The sequence below is a fragment of the Brassica oleracea genome, chromosome C9 (genome assembly GCF_000695525.1).
Source record: "Brassica oleracea var. oleracea cultivar TO1000 chromosome C9, BOL, whole genome shotgun sequence".
Taxonomy (NCBI): Eukaryota; Viridiplantae; Streptophyta; class Magnoliopsida; order Brassicales; family Brassicaceae; genus Brassica; species Brassica oleracea.
The window spans coordinates 26,242,402-26,262,330 of NC_027756.1; the positions used below are offsets into that span (position 1 = coordinate 26,242,402).

The 19,929-nt window shown below is 37.4% G+C and overlaps 3 protein-coding genes and 1 pseudogene across 5 annotated transcripts; 3 read left to right on the forward strand and 1 right to left on the reverse strand.

Annotated features, from left to right (window-relative positions):
• Window positions 1-4,474: 4,474 nt before the first annotated feature.
• On the forward strand, window positions 4,475-7,841 carry LOC106316528. Its single transcript, XM_013754431.1, has 3 exons — window positions 4,475-4,566; window positions 4,663-6,920; window positions 6,994-7,841. Exons 1-2 carry the CDS (start codon window positions 4,562-4,564, stop codon window positions 5,396-5,398), a joined length of 741 nt encoding a protein of 246 aa, XP_013609885.1. The 5' UTR covers window positions 4,475-4,561; the 3' UTR covers window positions 5,399-6,920; window positions 6,994-7,841.
• A 70-nt stretch (window positions 7,842-7,911) lies between these two features.
• LOC106319158 lies at window positions 7,912-8,742 on the reverse strand. Its single transcript, XM_013757405.1, has 2 exons — window positions 8,726-8,742; window positions 7,912-8,609 (listed from the first exon to the last, which is right to left on the reverse strand). Exon 2 carries the CDS (start codon window positions 8,585-8,587, stop codon window positions 7,964-7,966), a length of 624 nt encoding a protein of 207 aa, XP_013612859.1. The 5' UTR covers window positions 8,588-8,609; window positions 8,726-8,742; the 3' UTR covers window positions 7,912-7,963.
• Window positions 8,743-8,920: 178 nt separating this feature from the next.
• On the forward strand, window positions 8,921-12,892 carry LOC106319157. Of its 3 annotated transcripts, none has more exons than XM_013757403.1 (12): window positions 8,921-9,079; window positions 9,345-9,746; window positions 9,828-10,138; window positions 10,216-10,293; window positions 10,414-10,516; window positions 10,603-10,691; window positions 10,974-11,085; window positions 11,210-11,263; window positions 11,356-11,404; window positions 11,497-11,597; window positions 11,691-11,809; window positions 12,306-12,892. In XM_013757403.1, the coding sequence occupies exons 2-12, from the start codon at window positions 9,357-9,359 to the stop codon at window positions 12,673-12,675; spliced, it is 1,776 nt and encodes a 591-aa protein (XP_013612857.1). In that variant the 5' UTR covers window positions 8,921-9,079; window positions 9,345-9,356; the 3' UTR covers window positions 12,676-12,892. The 3 variants fall into 3 exon arrangements, with proteins under 3 accessions (XP_013612857.1, XP_013612856.1, XP_013612858.1); XM_013757402.1 differs by having other exon boundaries at window positions 9,039-9,202; XM_013757404.1 differs by having other exon boundaries at window positions 9,043-9,277.
• A 1,918-nt stretch (window positions 12,893-14,810) lies between these two features.
• LOC106314663 lies at window positions 14,811-17,404 on the forward strand (annotated as a pseudogene).
• The last annotated feature ends 2,525 nt before the right edge of the window (window positions 17,405-19,929 follow it).

A 19,929-nucleotide genomic window follows, 5' to 3' on the forward strand; every position in this document is an offset into this window, starting at 1 on the left:
GAAGTCTCCATTGCTGGCAAATTCATAGCACTCTGAAATTTTCAGTCAACTCCATCATAGAAAATTCCCAAGATGTAGTCATCATCAAATCCATGGTGAGGACATTCTCTGCGATAGTCATTGAAGCGCTCCCATGCGTCGCAGAAAGGCTCATCAGTGAGCTGTCCGAAGGAGGTGATCTTGTTCCTCAATGCAGCTGTTCTCGCCGTAGAGTAGAAATGGTTGAGGAACTCTGATCGTACCTGTTCCCATGAAGTGAGAGAGCCGGTAGGGAGAGAGTTCAACCACCGTGCATCTTTTCCATCAAGAGAGAATGAGAATAACATGCACCTGATGTAGTCTGGTGGAATACCATTCGCGCGAGTGAAACTGCAGACTTTTTCAAAGCTCTCAATATGCTCCATTGGAATTTCTGTAAAGAGACCAGAAAACACCTTTCTCTATACTAGACCGATCAAAGTAGCCTTGATCTCGAAGTCCTACCTGGTGCAGGGTGGAGGAACTATGGCAGAACGAGTAGTAGGGATGTTGCAAGGAAGGTTTCTCTGCGCGATTGAAGCAGTCTGCGCCTGTTGTTCCTGCCGCGCGAGAGCAGCCTGTTCAGCAGCATCCTGTTGAGCTTGGATGGTCTGCAGCATTTGAAGCATCTGTTGTTGCATCTGTTGCAACTGAGCAGTGACTTGCTCTTGATTGCCGTAGTCGCCCATTATGGCGTTGTTCGGCCCTGATTGTTGACGGTTTGTTCTTTCTAACCTTGCTAGCTCCTGGTTGCTAAATGTAACTCTCCTTGTACGTTTCTCCGATTATATCTATTGGTTATGCACCTGAAAAATTAGCTGCAACAAAAAGGATAGAGAAAGTTAGAGGTCTTAGACTAAATAAATAACCGAAAAATAAAGGTAAAAAGATGGTCCCCGGCAACGGCGCCAAATTGATATTACGTGTATACGCACACCAATTAACCTAATGTGCACACTACCACAATCGAATGGTATGTCGATGTAGCACTTTAGGATCGAATCCACAGTGACCAATGATTACACTTTATTTCTATAGGATCAATATCAAGCTAAAACAATATGGGGGTTTTAATATGAATGAAGACAATCAAGGGATTCACTTATCTATGTTTAACTCACGGATCTAACACCCTAACACCCTAGACTAAGCAAGTGGATTACTCAGCCATGGACAGAGAAAACATAGAGATAACAGATGAAGAAAACATGTCTGAATTAATAATAAAAAGCAAAGAGGGTTTAGAAATCTTCTCCAAAGGATATAGAGATTCTTCTCCCTTAACAAGAGTACATGTTTTCTCTCTCTAAAATCTCTCTGAAAAATAACGTAGAATGTCTAGAATAATAAGAAAAGATATGTATGCAGGTTTGTGGCGGCCAAGGAGTAAAAGGGGGAAGCCCCAGGTAAAATCCCGAAATATTTGGAAACTTTCTTAAAAATCTCTGCCGCTGTAACAGGCATGTCAGACTGCTCCGCACGACTGTTCTGCGTGAAAAACTCCAAATTGCACTCTTTTTCTTCTATTTTCCTCCAACTGGTCTATCTCCCATCCAATGCAACTCCAGACCTGTAATGACTCGAAAAGGACTTGGAAGACTCGATAAAGACTTGAAAACCAATTTAAAAGCATATATACAAGATGCCAAAAACACCATATATCAAGTGGTCGTTCATTGAAGCAATTATGATAAATATGAGATTCTCAGAAATTTGGATTACCTTGATAATGCAATGTATCACCTAGGTTAAATACAAGGTGTGAATGGGCAACCAAGGGGAAATATTGTTCCAGAGAAAGGTCTACGTCAATGAGATCTTTTGTCTCTTTTCATCTTTATTCTATGCACGGAAGCGCTCGTTAGCCTTTTTAATCATGCAGAGAACCAATGGAAGATAACAGGGATGCACGTTACACGCACGTGTCCCTCAGTATCTCACTTTCTATTTACTGATGATAGTCATTTCTTCTGTAAGGCAGAGCTCCGTGAATATAAAGAAGTGATGAAAGTAGTTAGGAAATACAGACAAGCATCATGTCAATGTATTAATTTTGAGAAATCTTCTATAGTTTTTGGTAAGAGGATCAACGCAAATGTAAGACAACATATTAACGATACACTTGGAATCCAGAATAAAGGAGGAATGGGGACATACTTAGGAATTCCGGAAGATATTAGCGGATCAAAATGCAAACTCTTCGCATTTCTCAAAGACAAATTAATGCGTAGAGTGAATGGATGGACAGGTAGATGACTTTCAAAAGGAGGAAAAGAAGTTTTGATTAAATATATCTTGTTAGCTCTTCCGACATATGTTATGTCTAGCTTCTTGCTCCCGCCGGAGATATGTGAGAACCTCGTGAGTGCCACTACACAATTCTGGTGGAACTCAAATCCCCCAAAGAAAGGAATTCACTGTGCAAAATGGGAAAACTCTGTTTACCAAAGGAGGAGGCCGATATTAGTTTTCGTATGATCCATGAGTTCAACTAGGCTTTATTAGCAAAACAACTATGGAGGCTAGTTCAATACCCTGATTCTTTAGTGGTTAGAGTTTTGAGGGGAAGATACTACAGAATGAGTTCGCCTTTACGAATAATCTCTGTAACCAGTCCATCCTATGTGTGGACAATCAGCGGCTAAAAAGCTACTGCTATTGAGAATTAAACAAAATATAAATTCTGGATATGAGGTCATTGCGTGGGAGGATCATTAGATCCCTACAACACTAGCTAGACCAGCTCGCCCTTCAGCCCCATTTTTGCATCCCAACATGAGAGTCAGCGACCTTATTGATTCAGGAATCGAATAAATGGAATGTTCAACTACTAGAGGGCTATGTTGCCTCTGCTGATATAACATTCATAAGATGTTTGGCCATAAGCTCAACTCATTGTCGTGACACATTATGTTAGAACTATACTAAGAATAGCTAGTAACGGTTAAATCTGGATATTGCGTAGCTCAGAACTTATTGAAGACTGCGGAAAAGAAAGAGGTACTGGAACCCAGTATAACTAAGCTTCAAGCATTTTGCTTGGACGATAAAAGCGCCTCAGAAGATATGTCATCTTATATGGCAATTAATAGCATGTCATGTGGCAGTAACGAGGAATTTGATTCGACGTAATATGAGATGTGATAATTATTGTCCACGATGTGGAGAACAAGAAAAGTCTGTTACACATGCCATATTTGAGTGCCCGCCATCTTTACAAGCTTGGTCCCTAACATCGACACCAACGAGTCCTGATATCTGTCTGGTGCTGAATATTTATGCTAATATGGATTATCTATTCTGGAGAAATAACAACATTGTTGAGCTAGAATTAGACAGAGATCCTTATCCCTGGATAATCTGGTACATTTGGAATGCCCGAAATGACAAGCTCTGTAGAGGGATAGATAGGATCCGTTGGAGCTAGTTTGTTATGCATAAAGTGAGTGTCATGCCTGGTTCAATGCGAACAAGTTAGTGCCACCAATTCCACAATATCAAAGTATTAAGGAACCCCAAGCCTTAAGCTTGGTAATATATGCATGATAGATGGGTCATGGACATCCACAACATAACTTAGTGGGTGTGGATGGTTTTGGATGGATACCTTGGGGAGGTTCAACTTATGGGAGCACGAAATTACCTACGGCGAGAGTCTACCTTGCACTCAGAAGTAGAAGCACCACGATAGACGATGGAGAGTATGCTCCAGCATTCGACATGTCAGAAATTTGGGACAGACTACTTGATCGCCATGATTAAGGAGCCCCATCCGTGGCCACGCTTTGCAACAAAATTGGAGAGGATAGAGATTCTGCTGATATGATTTTTGGACTTTAAGATCATTCATATTCCACGAGCGCAAAATCAGATTTCAGATTCTTTAGCTAGGACTGTGAGGTTTTTCGATAGAGAATTATGTTTTATCGGTTGTTCTATTCCGATCTAGTTATCCATGACACTTCAAGTTTAAGTAATAGAATAACCTTTGATTGTCAATTAAAAAAAAAAGATCTCCAATAATATATAGGAGATTATTTTGAACACTTGCAGTTTTTCATTAGTTAACATTTTTTTATTATCATCATATGTTTTTATGTCGGTTTGGTTAGATTCTAAAAGGGAAATTTCCATATTAATACCCGAACTAAATTCCATTAAGCTATTTAATACCCCAACTATTTTCGTACCCAGTCAAATACCCCAACTATATATTGTACCTATTTTAAACCTCCAACTATTTCCCGCCTACACATTTTCAATCGAGTCGTTAACAGAGTTTGATAGAGCAATAAACGACGTTAATAGGGCCGTTCCTGTGTTAACTACAGTAGAAGATTAAACAACATTAGTTAGAAGGTCCAATCCCGAGCCCAGACCCGAACCCAAATGTTTACCCAAACCCGGTAACAACAAAACCTTTCCAAATAACCCCAAAAAATTGTCCCAACAGAAAAAAAAAACCTAAATCGACGATGAACCCTAAAATCCAAAAATCGACAATGAATTGAAATTCGACGCATTTCGACAGAACTCCAGCAAGATGAGGTTCGATTAGGTTGTTTATGTTTAATTTCGATTGGAATAGTCGTTTAAAACTGTGAAATTAACCCAAATCTCCTCTCTTCTTCTGTTGTTTTGTAGTGACGAAGATGACAAGCTCAAGATACACATTCACTACGGAGGTGTATTTTCGAGTGAAGGGAACTATGTAGATGGTGAGATTGCTACAAATATGGTAGTAGATCCCGACCTCCTTACTTTCTCAATTTTCGAAGATTTCAGCAAAGGTGAACAAGATGTGGAGAAACTCAGGTACAGACTACCCAATGAAGATATTTCAGAAGCGAGATTGATATGGAAGGACAAGGACAGAGAAATTATGAAGATGGCTGCAGAAAGTCAAAAATATGGTGAAGTACACATATATATCGAACATAGAGTCTCTCCAATAGATGTTATTGATGCTGGTAGCTTGGTGTCTGAAGTGGGCCGTACTGAGATCTTTGAACAAGACGATGGCGAGAATGCTGATGTTGAAGACGGCAGTGACAAAGAAGTAAGTGAAGAAGAAAGCGATGGTGAACACAGAGAAGAAGTAGAAGAAAGCGATGAAGAAGTGATAGAGGAAGAACATAATGAGGATGGAGTTCAGTCGGAGGAAGAGGACCAGATTTTAGGGGAAGGAGGTGATGACCCTAGGTTTGGAAACTTGTTTGAAACAGTGGAATCTAAGTCTCATAAAGTTCTTGAGGAAGATACTCAACCTAATTCAGATGCCGACGAGTCAGTTGATAGTGATGTGGAGACTGAAAAACAACTCCCTAATGGCGAATACCCAGATTCTCCGGAAGATACAGATGACGAATGGCATAACTAGCAAAAGAAGGATGATCGTTGAAGGCGTTTGAAAGGAAAAAGTAAAGCTGACTACGACAAGCCTCCTTACTTATGGCTGATGCAAACTTTTAACAATTTGGATGAATTCAAGGATCAGTTGTTGAGGTATGTGCTCAAAACTCAGTATGATGTTAAGTTGAATAAGTGGCAAGCGACGAAGCATGCTTTAATATGTTCTCATGAGAAATGTGGAGGGAGGATATATTGTTCCTTGGAGAAACCTATAAGGAAGTGGATGGTAAAAGTGTATGACGACAAGCATAATCATTTGCCAACAGGAAGAGCTAGGATGCTCAGCCAAGGAACTATTGCCAAACTATTCAAAGAGAAAGCAAGACAAAGGCCTGATATAAGAAGTTCTGACATCAAAGACGAGTTGATGCACATGTAAAATCTCTCAGTTTCGATATATAAATGTCGAAAAGCGAGGAGGATTGCATTGGATATGGTGTTGGAGACGCAAAAACAACAGTTTTCTAAGCTTTGGGACTATGAGGCAGAGTTAAAAAGGCCAAACAAAAATGTTCCAACAGAGATAGTAACTGTTGAAAAGGATGGAAGACAAGTCTTTGATTATTTCTACATCTGTTTTGAGCCATTGAGGAGAACTTGGAAGAAGTGTTGTAGGCCTGTTATAGGCCTTGATGGTGAATTCTTAAAATGGGAGTTGAAAGGAGAGATACTATATGCAGTGGGAAGAGATGCAGAAAACAGAATTTATCTTATTGCTTGGGATGTGGTCAGAGGTGAGAACAATGAGTCTTGGGAATGGTTCATGAAGAAGTTAACCATCGACTTAGGATTGGGTGTTGGCGACGGAGTCATCTTCATATTTGACAAACAAAAGGGATTGAAAATAGCTCTTGCAACTGTACTTCGGAAGGCTAAGCATAGGAATTGTGCAAAGCATGTGTATGCTAACTGGAAAAATAAGTACATGGATATTGACTACAAACCATTCTTCTGGAATGTGGCGTATGGCAAGACAGTTGGAGAGTATGATCTTCACATTGCTGAGCTCAAGGAATTCCACAGAAATGCTTCCACAGAAATGCACATGATGATCTACTGGTCATTGATCCCACAACTTGGTGCCTTGCTTTCTTCACGGAAAATGCGAGATCCGCGCATGTTTGTAACAATTTATCAGAGAGTTTCAACAAAACGATAAAGGGGGCAAGAGAACTACCTTTGATTAATATGCTGGAAGCCATTAGAAGACAGGCTATGACATGTATTTCTCGCAGATTGATGAAAGCTAAAGCTTGTATACTTCCTTTCCCGAAAAAGGTTGGAGATGTATTGGAAGTAAATAGGAAATAGAGCAAGGATCGTACTATACTGATAAGCTCAAACAACGTGTTCGAAGTGGACTTAAACGGTTGTGGTTATGAGGTCTGTCTACGTCTACGTCATTGTGCATGTAGGGGTCGGGACCTGACGGGAATACCTTGCTCACATGCTATAGCAGTTATCAATGATAGCCACAAACAGCCAAAGGAGTAAGTTTAACTTGTTTTCTCATTTTATGAATATTTTTCTATTATTGAATCTAACTTGTTTGGTTTTTTTCAGCCATGTTATTGATGACTATTACAAAACAGAAGTTTGGATATAAAACCAGTTAATGGGGAGATATTTTGGGCAAAGACTGGTAAAGAACCAATTGGTGTTCCTGGATTCAGAAAGATGCCAGGCAGACCGAAGAAGAAGAGGATAAAACCAGCACATGAGTCTCCTTCGAAACCAAATAGAGTGACACGAGGTGGCAGAACAATGACATGTAGTAATTGTAAGCAGTCAGAACATAACTGTGGGACTTGCAAGAATCCACCCTTTGTGGTCCAAGGTCCACCACGCAAAAGAGGAAGACTTCGAAAAAACCTTGCAAGTGTTATTTTCTTATGAGTATTGTTGTATATCATGTTGTGTTTTATTAAATCCTTTTGACATATTGACTGCAATTACAGGTTGATGACAACCCAAATCCATCAAGAAAACGAAGGACAAGTCTTTCACAAGCTTCATCTACTGCACCTCAGCCACAAGCTTCATCTACTGCACCTCAGCCACAAGCTCAGTCTCAACCAACACTGCAACACGCTCAGTGTCAACCAACATCATCTAATGCGGCTCCTGGTCGTGGGCGTGGACGTGGTCGTCATGGTAGACCTCCTGAAAGAGGGCAAGCTCGGAAGGTGACTGTGCCAAGAGGTCAAGGCGTGTACATGTGCCCATTCACTGATCGAGTGTTTGAATGCTTTGGGTCTACTGCAAGAGACTGTGGAGGAAGCTCTTCCAAAGAAACAAAATCACGCAAATAATGTTGGCTCTGTCTTTTAGTTTGTTCTACTTGTGAACTGATGTTGTCTCTCTATCTTTTGATTAACTATGTTGGCTTTTAGCACACTTGGTTTATGTAATGACTGGTCTCAAGTTTATGACTTTGATACTTTGAATGTTTTCCTTGTCAAATGCATTAGTAAACTCAACATAAACTCCATAACATTCAACATTTCATTACAATAGAACAAGGTAGAATAACCTACTTCAAAGCATTAACAATCACAGGAGTAACGCAAGCAAACCCCACCCACGATATTATCACAAACTGCTTACCCATCTTCTCCTTTCCATAGCTCACAGCAAGCTCCTGCTTTAGCTTCTTGTTCTCATTTTCCAACTGCAACATCTTAGACTCCATTTCATTAGCATCAGGCCCAACCATAGCCCTCAGTTTCTTGTTCTCTTCCTCCATCTGAAGCAATATCTCAGACTCCATTTCCTTACCATCACGTCCAACCATAGCCCTCAGTTTCTTATTCTCTTCCTCCATCTGAAGCAACATCTCAGACTCCATTTCCTTACCATCATGTCCAACCATAGCCTTCAGTTTCTTCAACTCTTCCTCTTGCTCACGAATTAGATCTCTAGCTTCCAACAATGAATTTTTTTGCCAACCATAAGGCTTCTCAACATCAAACCACTTGAAGAAAGTGCAAGATTTCCATTTTGGATTTGGACATCCATAAAACCTTCTACCTGGATTATCGTCCGTCCAAGCTTTCCTCACCACCGACAGCTTCGAACAGAGACACCTCACATAACTGGATGTCATTCCTCCACTGATTGCGTTGGAGCCAGCTTCAGAGCTCGAGCTTCGATTCATCTTCCTCCACTTGTTCTGTATTCTGAAATAAGCTTTTTAGGGTTCTTGCAACTAGGGTAAAAGGGGGATTTATAATAGAATCATCTTAGCTATAGTTAACCATAGTTAAGGAATAAACAGATAATTAATGTCGCTTACTGCTCTGTCAAACTCTGTTAACGATTCGATTGAAAATGAGTGTGCAGAAAATAGTTGGAGGTTTAAAGTAGGTAGAATATATAGTTGGGGTATTAAATAGCTTAATGTAATTTAGGTCGGGGGTATTAATATGGAATTTTCCCATTCTAAAATAAGTTGTCTCTACAATTAGTTGGTTCGGTGTAAACCACATTGTATTTACGGTTTAGAAGAATGAGAAAGAAATATATTCCTACTTTCACCCTTGAAGAATTTTCTTTTCGCAAATAGTGTCCATCGCCGTAGAGCTCTTAAACGTGAAGTTTCACTGTGCAGATTATCTCCTCCACTTTGTCGTCGTCGCTCGATTCACAGGTACTGTTTGAGCTTCTTAGAATCATGTAATCGATGAAAAGGGAATCTAGGGTTTGTCGCTTCCGTTTATCGCATTCCTTGTTCACCCATATCGCTATTTGGAGTATCATGATCTCTCTGCAGGTGTCTCAAGTTTAGATTTTTAACTTGTGGGTCTTGATCGCTTAGCTCAATTCAAGTTTTCATATGTGTGATTAGGTATTACTGGCTTAACAATCAATTTTCGGTTCTAGGGTTTATGATTGGTTTTGGATTCTGATTTCAGGGATTGAACGATATGGGTAAGCACAGGAAGAGAGATACTCATTCGGATGATGAAACTGCATCTTCGTCGTCTTGTTCCTCTTACAGCTCCGATGACTCCGATTCATCTTCTAGAAAACGGCGGAGGAAGCAAAAGGAGCGGCGGAGAAGTAACGACGGGAGTTACGAGCGCGAGAAGCGAAGGAAGAGAGAGAAGAGGAAGAAGATGGAGAGAAGGGAGAGAAAGAGGAAAGATAGGAAGAAGAGGACGAAGAAGAAGCGTGATTACGAGTCTGACTCCGAGTCTCAGTCCGGTTCTGATTCTGATTCCATGTCTGATCAAGAGAGTTCACGGGATGATCCTGAAACAGTTGTCAAGGAGATGCTCATAGAGTTTCCTAACGTTGGCAATGATTTGAAACTGGTAATGGTGATATTTCATTGCTTGTGTTAATGATTTATTCATAAAGCTTTGATCTTTTATGCTTTTCTTTTTTTGTTGTAGCTTTTGAAAATGATAGATGATGGCCAAGCAGTTGATATAAAGGGTATTTCGGAGATCGCTTTGAAGAAGAGGCTGAAGAAGCTGTTTCTGTCTTTGAAGTTAAAGGAACGTGGGGATAGAGTCTTTTTGTTACCACCGGGTGCTTCTCCTTCTTTAGATATGGTGGCACATCTAATTAAAGGCGGCGAGGAAGAAGTTGAGAAAAATCTTGATGATTCTGCCTCATTGAAGAACACTGAAGCAGCTACTACTGTGACTGGTGGGGCAGAAAAGGCTCTGGGAGCAGATGATGTTACTGGTCCAATGAAAAGGTGATTCACGCTTTGAGTTATTAGATCTAAAAGTTTTATAGAGAACAAACGTGATGGTGTTAGTGATTTGATTGCAGGGTGATTGGACCTGCAATGCCATCGGCTGAGCTACTTGCTGCTGCAGCAAAGCTGACAGAAGCGCAAGCTGAACTCAGGTGCGTTTAATCGATTGCCAGTTCAAAGATTTATCAGTTTTTAATATGGTTAACTCGATTTATCAGTTTTTAATATGGTTAACTCGTTTCTTAATAAAGATTCTTTTGAAAATGCTTCAGAGAAGCTGAGCTAGAAGAAGATTCAGCATATTTTATTGGACCTGCTCCACCTGCTGTTGTTGCAGAAGTCGCATCGTCGAACGAGGCAGAGCGATTCGAAGAGGTTCTTACTTCTTAGTTTTATTCTGACGTTCAAATTGCAATTCTTGTATTCTATAGAGTGGCAACTCATACCCCTCCCATGAGCAGGTGACACGGATCATGGAAGCTGAAGCTGATAGCCCATACGATGTTTTAGGAGTGAACCACAATATGGCTGCTGATAACATGAAGAAGAGGTAGGGTTTCTGGTACATTTTTTTAGATCAATAAAAATGATTGCTAGTCACTGAATAACTGCTTAGTAATCAGTTCTATGATTGGTATATACACCTTGCCATTGCTTCTCGACGATATGTTTGTTCATTTATTCTATATGGTTTCCTAAAACCCTTGAGATCTGGAAAGAGTATTCTATATCATATAGGCGCTTAGGAACTTCTGTTTTCAACTTTGAGGTGTCTGTAATTTTTCCTTATGTGTCAATAACATGCAAGAACTAAGACAACTTTGGTGTGCAGATATTGGAAACTGTCTCTTTTAGTTCACCCAGACAAATGCTCTCATCCACAAGCTCAGGAAGCTTTCGTTTTGCTGAATAAAGCTTTCAAAGAATTACAAGATCCAGAAAAGGTGAGGTTCTGAACTTCTTTGCTCTCTGAATCACGAGGCTAGCATAGATTCTGCCCATCTCTTTCTATGTGGTTGTCTTAAGGTTGAGCTCGTATGTGTATATCTAATAGATTATGTTCTGCAGCGAAAAGCTATGGATGACAAGATTAAACTTAAGGAGGAACAAGAGGCTTTTAAGGTATTTTTCCTGCTGAATTGATCGCTTTTTATCTTTCGTGACAAGTCTGTGTATGTAAATCACTTAAGAAACATTGTGTACTTGTTCCTCAGGCTGAATTACGCTCAATGCAAGAAGCAGCACAGTGGAGAAGATCCCAAGGTGACAATGACGATTCACAATGCCATGCAAGCTCTTTTATCTCGTTGTCATTATGTGATGAATCAGTAATGGAGTCTTTCTCGGGTTTGCAGGCATATCAATGGAAGGCGATGAAGAGCTCCTAGCAGCAACCGAGGTTAAACCTGTACCTAAAAGAGACGAGTGGATGACGACCCTTCCTCCTGAAAGAAAGGTGAGAGAGTCCACTTTTGAATTCGAAAACGCTCTTTAACTACCTTTCTAGGCTTCAAATTTTTCAGTCTCATCTGGAGCTCTTCTTTTGCAGACCGGGGTGCCTGTGCAGCAATCAACCACGACATTTTGCAGAAATGCTAGAGAAGGACGCGGAGACACTACTGCCTGGACTGATACTCCTATGGACAAGGCTGAAAGAGCAAAGATGAAGTAAGAATACACATATATTTCTAACCTTTTCGCTAGCACTTGTAAACTGCATTTCTGATCCACGAGGTTATTTTGTGATAGCGCCAGAGACGCATTATGTCTCTCCATTTGAAAACGCTTAACTACTCGAACTTTAGCTATAGGACTACTATAGCTTGCCTAGAACTGAGTGTAGCTGTAGTGAGGTGGTTAGATTGAAGTTAGTGAGGGCTGCGTTCGTAAAGATAAAAGTAAGAAACACACAATGACACAAACCACTTGTTTGTTTCAAGAAGTTGTAGTAATAGAGCTAAAGATACATTGTCTCAATCTTATCAGGTTCAGTATTTAGCTATAGTTCTGCTATCACTAGCCTAGGACTGAACACAGCAGATTGTAGGCTATCTCTGCATACTGGTTGAGAGTGGGGAACCTTCTCATCAGTCGAGTTGCAGTAATTTTGTGATTGCAGTTTCATAAAAAAATTCTTATATCACTGTTCTTTTGGGTGATGCAGCTACTTAGAGGCGTACAACAAGGCGAATGCGCTTGCTTCAAATGAAGAGGTGAATATGAAAAGAAGCCTAGATGCTGATCTTGTGGACAAGTACAACAAAGAGAAAAGATCAAAGTCTTTGGTAGAGAAGCACAGGGAAGAGTCTACTTCTTCATCTTCAAGCCGTCTCAAGAAGAAGAAGAAATTGTCTTCGTCTTCGTCCAAGGAGAAAAATGAGGACGAGTGGGTGGGGAAACATCCATGGAAGCCATGGGACCGTGAGAACGACCTCACCGCCGGGAGACAGAAGGTAAAACTTGACGCTGAGGGTATGGCTGAAGGTTTGGCTTCCAAGTTTTCTTCTGGCAATTTCCAAAGAAGCTTTCTTTGAAGCTCTTGTTTCCATGTTATAAGTTATGTATTGCAGAAAATTTATTTGAGGCTATACAAGTAAGTTGTTTTTTTTTCCTCTTGATTTGGGAAATTAACAAATAAACTTAGTTTATTTTCTACCAAATTTATTCTACTTTTGTATGTTGTCTCTTTCAACAAATCTCATACATACTATAAGTACATTGTATGTGTTCTATGAAGTGATGTTAAGTTCAGCTGGGGTAGAAATGAGCCGAGTCTAGTTAAGAAATATCTTTAGGTCTAGCGTTTTCCCATTTATTTTCCTGGTTACCTCATAAGTAAGAAATAAGGTTGGCGAATAAAATGACGTCCAGTAAAACAAACTAACAGTGTTCGCAATCAACGATACACCAGAGAACGCCGCCGGAGGTTAACTAATCTTCAACCTTATTTTTTTTTTTGTAAAATGTTAAATTGATTATACCATTTTTTTTTGTTTTTTACAGAAAGATGAAAAAGACTAGTAGCAGAGAAACGAAAATAAAATCTAAACAGAGCATTTAGTAAGAAGAGTGCTGAATCTATTACAAAGAAAAAATGTCGTCGAGATGAACCGGAGGTAGCGTAACATCGATGGTCCAAAGGGGAGGTATGAGCGGACTAAGCCCCAGGTTGCCGCGAGCTCCCGGAGAGAAAGGCACCCTCAAAGCCAGGCAAAGACCGGCAGCACGAGGAGGAGTCCACTGACAGGCGGTGCCGTTGTTCGGGACGAGGAAGTGAAGATTGCTGCCTCCAGCTCCTCAATCACGGGACCGTATACACCCATTTAACTCAACACACATATAGAGCACTAAGACATATCGGGCACACCTCCTACAGACAAGAACAACCTTCAAACTAGCATGAAGACCGAGTGATAAACTAACTCCTATCCACACTCATCAGACCAGTCCGCTTTCATAGAGCTACACCTCCAACAAGATGACACCTTATTGAGGGAAAGAGAGATACTTACGCGCTGCCACAATCAAGAGCCCGACTTCAGAAGACAGAGACCACCAAGGAGACGCGGATGTGGTCTCGTGACTCGTCACGTGTTGCCACAGGAACTTCTCTAACTCAGGCGACAACACCGAGAGAAGAAACTCCCCACATGCACTCACGGATGAGAACCAGCAATGAGAATTTCCTGAAGCTAGGCGGAACTGGACGGATCCAAGAAACTGAGGCTTAACCTAGCCAAATAACACAACCCTCACCGTAGAAAAGGCATGACAATGAAGAACCGCCGGGAAAGAGATTCATCTAGACTCCACGCGCCGTCACTCTCATGGTGGGAACCCTAGATCCGGGAAAACGTTGTAGAAGCTCCAAAATTGTGCGCTTTCATGGTCGGAACTAATCTTCAACTTGTGTGTTTTCTTCAAAACATTTTTGGTTGTTGCTAATCTGTCTAAGGCTTCTCTACAACCGGTTTTGATGAAGTCTTCGGACAAATCTTAGCAAACTTTTCCATAGTTCGATCTAATCCGAAGGAAACCCTGCTTAAACCTATCACTTGTGTCCACATAAAAGAGCAGTGAAGAAATTACCTCACATGCAAAATAAATCTTTTATACAATAAAGCAGAAGTCAATTGACATTTCTGTGATTGACACCTGTCCTTTAATATTTTATTTTTTGAAAAAAATGTTTTACTTTAAAAACAAAAAGGTTTTCCCGAAAGCATTTTTTTATTGAAAAATATGTAACTATATACAACTTTGGTTTTGTCATAAACCCAATTAGACACAACTAAATTTTCGTAAGCCCAATAAGATATAATTTGTTCAATACACGTGACAACTCCCTTTTTTAATTTGGAAATCTTAGTACAACTGTTCTCCACTAAACTATTTCTTCAAGTACAATATCTTCCAACTATCCCGTAAATCCAGCCGTCAACTTCACGATTTGATACTCTATCATCAACTACCTCTCTTATATATACAAATATGAAAACCTATCGCATTAAAAAACCCCAGTATTGTTTTAGCAAAAGGTATATTGATTTTTTGGATTTTTCTGAGTTTGTAATCTGCAGCTCTTGAATTTATTTCCCCCTTTTTCCTATATCAAATTGCCGACTCTAATCTTAATTTTTTTCCAGGTATTGTTCTAGCTATGAGCAAGATGAAGCTTGCCTTCACTCCTGTTGCTCAGTTAAAGCCAGATTCTGAAAAGGAAATCTGGAAAATTAAGGTTCGAGTAGTCCGTATGTGGCGATTTCAGAATGGCATTAAGCCTGGAGATGGTGGAATCGATTTAATACTTTTGGATGATAAGGTACATAATAGAATCCTGAGTTGTTTATATGTTTATATGCTTTTGATAATTAATGGTTATATCATGTTCAAACAGGGAGATCGTATACAAGCTTGCATTAGAGGAAAACTGATATCCAAGTTCGAGGAGGATATGGGAGAAGGAAAATGTTGTATTCTCTCCTAATCTCGGGAATTACAGAGGAACACCACATCCTTTCAAGATATTTTTCACTTGGTCAACACACGTTAAGAAGAATTGCGAGGAGATTCCAAACGATTCATTTCGTTTTAATTGCATATCATTTGATGACCTGCTTTCTCAGAAGCATGACGAAATTTTTTTTATAGGTATTTGATTTAACCAACAGATATATGTAATGGTTTAGATTTTGTTTCTTGTATTTATGAAATTTATTTTTCTTCCACAGATGTAATTAGAGAAATTGTTGGACCTTGCGATCTGAAAGAAATTACTGTTCGTAATGCTCCATGTAAAATTTTGAATCTTCAACTCAAGGATTGTGGGTAAGTTTTCTTGAAATTTATAACTATGCGTTTTAAAGTGTATTGATATTGACCCTCTTTTAAAACATGTTTTTTCTTTTGTAGTGTTTTAATCATTAATTGTGTATTTTGGAAAAAAAATATGCTGAAGACATTCATTCCTATGTTCAATCATTTTCTGGTGGAGCTATAGTTCTGCTTTGCAGTCTTATGAGAATTAATATTTACAATGGTAATCTGTTCATATTACTATACTTTAATTAAAACAGTCAAATATTAATGTATGTCATTTGTTTTTGAAGGAAAATTCACAATCCAAAGTGGGAAAGCTTCAACAAAGTTGTTTGACATTGCTGAGATAAATGAATTCAAAGAAAAGTAAGTAGTTCGGTTTATTTTTCACTTCATATTCTATTATAATTTTCTATTTCTGATTAATGGTATTATTTTACTATACTAGGATGTCAAAAGATGTGATGGCGACAACATCATGTGGCTCCCTTTTGACTTTGTCAAATTGTACCCAAGTTTCTTCGGATCATATTCCATTTGTCAATCGCAAAACAATTTCTCAGCTGTTAACATCATATGAGGTAAGTTGTATTTTGTACTCTTTCATCAAGTTTTTAAATCAGTTACTTATGTAGCCATTTCACTTAAATTTTCTCTTTATCTGTAGGAAACAAGGTGTTGTATATATGCAACAATATGTGCACTTAAAATTGGGGCTCCTTGGTGGTATCTTGGCTGTCCATGATGTGCCAAGAAAGTAAACCCCTACTTAAACCCCGAAACTGAAGAAATAGAAATGGATAAGTTCTCATGTGACGGATGCGAGACAATTGTTTGTTCTACAAAAACAAGGTTTGTCATTAAGCAATGTATATCATCTATTTATTTTTTGTTAGTATGCTAAACTATAATTTATTTTCACAGATATCAGGTTCATTGTAAAGTCTTGGATCATACAGGAACCACTTCTTTTGTAATGTTTGACAGGGAAGTCATTCAACTAATTCACAAATCGGCATATGAGTTGTTAGAGCAACAAGTTCAGGTAATTTTTTTTAATCTCAATATCTAAACTTATTTATTTATTTTTATGTATTTTTGCAGTTCAACAGTGGGAATGAATTCCCTCGAGAACTTCTAGCTTTAGAGGGTCGGGAGTTCGTCTTCACAATTAACAAACCTGAAACATCCAAAAATTACACACCATCTACTTTTAAAGTAGTTAACATGAATGATGACCCTGCTAAAATTTTACGATTTCATAGTGATGATGCCAATGAGGTAAAAATGATAAAAACTCTATATTATCATGTTTTGAAATAATTCTCAGATTTTTTTTTTGTTGTAATTATTAGTAGTTTTACGAATTTTCTATATAGACTGACATTCCTGCGATTGGTCCTCATTTCTCAAACTACACCGAAACCACTATGAGCTTGGTATTCTTATTCCACTTGAACTTATATTTATGCTTTTTACCTTTTTAAAAATCAATGTTTTAACAGTTAACAAAGAGTATTATGAAAAACAAAACTCTATCTCTGGATATGTAAATAGGGAACACTTGCAATAAAATTTGTATTTTTTTGTTATGTAGGATTTTCATAGTATACTCTCAGCTGTGAATAAATGTTTTATATTGATATTTTTCAGGTCAATGATGTTTTCGAAGAGTCTAACAATTCGATAAGTGCTTCCACTGAATCAACATCAACTCCAACCAAAAAGCGAGCAAGTACATTAGCAATTGAGGATTGTGTGCCACAAATTTCTTCAAAGAAACTTAAAGGAGATATTTCACTTTTAGCTGAAGAAGATGGACAACTTTCATCAACAAAATCGAAACCAAAAGTTGGGCATGTGACTAAAGATGATTGTGCAAAACCTTCGTCTACAAAGCAGAGAAAAGCAGCAAATCTAATTCCAAAAAAGGAGAAAAACTGATGATTTATCCTCTCTTGTTTTTAGTTTCACAAAATCCACGACCTCTTGTTTTTATGTACATGTTTCTTAGGTCTAATGCTTAGTCTACTTCAAGTTTGAAAACATCGTGTGTGCTATTGTGTTTCTTTTCTAGGTTTTTGTATGTAATTATTTATTATCAATTGTTATTTCTTCTTAGATCAGCTGGCTTTAATTTTTATTATAATCTCTAAACGTTTGTTTTTCTCTGTTGAGTCATATGCAACTCCCAAACAAAGATGCTATGTTAAAATCCTAAACAACTAATCATTTTCATGTTATATAGTATAGAGATAAATTATATTTTCTACCTTTACAATATTCTATATTATTATTCTCTGTTATCTAGAAGAAAAAGCAAACAATTATAAAAAAAAAGTGATCACGTAAAACACATCTATACAATTTAATATAATTAAATTTATATTACAATTTACTTATTTGGAGGGATGAATGAGGAAAGATATATTAATTTAATTTACTTATTTTGGAGGGATTTGAAATTATTTAAAACTTAACTGTTCGTAGTGTCTCCATTTTTTTACTTTCTCCACTTCTTCTTCTTCCACATCGTTCGACGTTAAACTTAAAACAGGTAAACGCTCATTCTCTTTTCAGAATATAATCACCTTGAAATTATTTAACTCCTATGTTTTTACAGGACAAAACATAATGCGACGCAAAGGAAAAGAAAAGGTCACTCAGAGAAGAATCAACGTAAGACAAGGTATTTAGAGCTATGTTTGTTTTCTATATTGCAGTTTCTTTTCCTCTAAGCAACCCAATTAATCTTGCTTCTGGTTTGATCATTTCCTCATGGTAGAAGATATTTAGTCATGGAACCAACGTATGTGCATTTTGAGAGATAGGAGGAAGAACTCAAAACCAAAGAGTATCATGTAGTATTGTAATTCATTTACATTTATAATCATTATTTACTAATTTAAATATTTATCAGAATATATTATTCTCAACTTTCAGTTAGTTTTAACTCGGCAAGCTCCAGCCAGCACTCTATTCCTACTTCATTTCAAGCTATTACTCCAAATCCAGGTATTATACTGAAGCAATATATCATTAGCAAATAATTTAGTATTTTTCTATACATATAACATGACGTACATAGGATTTTGAAAGCATAATAGTAACAACATAGATAATGACCTAATTTTTTCATAGATTACGAAGACTTCGGCGATCCAACATTCCAATGCAAACATTGTGGTGCTTTAATGTGGTACAATGAGCGTATCAATAAAAGACGAGTTTCAGCACCTCCAGAATTCTCAATGTGTTGTATAATAATTTCAATTTCAATTTTTTAGCACCTCCAGAATTTCCTACGCAGTTTCAAATTTCAATTTTTTAATTTATACAGTTAATTTTGTATAATATTAAGAAATCATTTGCTAATTATATATGGAATCTTATTTTTATCATATTGGCAATGCCCGTGCATTGAACTGCAGTTATGAATCATCAAAAATAATTTTGTTGTGCACTCACAATTGCATCCTCAAAAACCATATCAATAGACACAATGTTTTTTTATATCTCAACAGCTTCCAAAATTTCACAATGAGGTTCTCCAATCCGGATTCCGGTTCGGCTTTTTTGGTTTCGTTATTTTAGTTTAAAAAAAATAGTTACCATATTAAAACCATATCTACTTTGGTTTGGTTTGGTTTATACTGTCGGTTTTCGGTTTACTACCAAAACCTATGAATATATTCAATTTTATGAATTTTACTTTATTTGATTAGATATTGGCTTTATTAAAACATAAAAAAAATTAGTAACCATATTAAATTAATAATAATATTTTTATAGAATAAAAATAAGAAAATTGTAACTCATTATATTATTAAATAAGTAAATGGTAGCACACATATTTGTCAATGAAAAAAATAAATTAAATTTTATATAATTTGATAAAAATGAGAAAAAACCTTTAACTTAAAAAAAATTGAATAACTAAAATAAGCATTTTAAGTATGAAGATCATATTAATAAAATAAATTATTTATATCTTATTAATTATATTATATAATTTACATATAGTTATACTACTATATTTAAATTAATCAGTTTGTTCTGTTTGACCGGTTTATATACTATATCATATCCATATACAAATTTAATTTTACTATGCAGTTTTAAATTTAAATTTTTTAATTTATATAATTAATTTTGTATAATATTAAAAATCATTTACTAATTATATGTGGAATTTTTTTTATGGTAATGGCAATGGCCGTGCATAGCACGGGCCAAAATACTAGTCAAGAGATAAAACATGAGACAATATGCTAGAGGAATATTCTTTTAGCAACCCAATAATTAAGGTCAAGCATGCAGAAAAATGAGTTTTTAAAATAAAAAATTATTTGTAAATGATTCATTTAAGGGAAAATTGCCAAAGCGGAACAGTAATTCAGTTTGATTGTCCCTTTGGTATAAAACCATTTTTGTCCATTTTGTATCCGTTTTACCTCTTCAATTTCTGA

Coding starts and splice junctions, on each gene's coding strand:
- LOC106319158 (XM_013757405.1), bottom strand. CDS start 8,587: ATGAATCGAAGCTCGAGCTCTGAAGCTGGCTCCAACGCAATCAGTGGA.
- LOC106319157 (XM_013757402.1), top strand. CDS start 9,113: ATGAAAAGGGAATCTAGGGTTTGTCGCTTCCGTTTATCGCATTCCTTG. Junction 10,692..10,973: donor GCTGATAACATGAAGAAGAG/GTAGGGTTTCTG, acceptor TTTGGTGTGCAG/ATATTGGAAACTGTCTCTTT. Junction 11,598..11,690: donor CCCTTCCTCCTGAAAGAAAG/GTGAGAGAGTCC, acceptor CTTCTTTTGCAG/ACCGGGGTGCCTGTGCAGCA.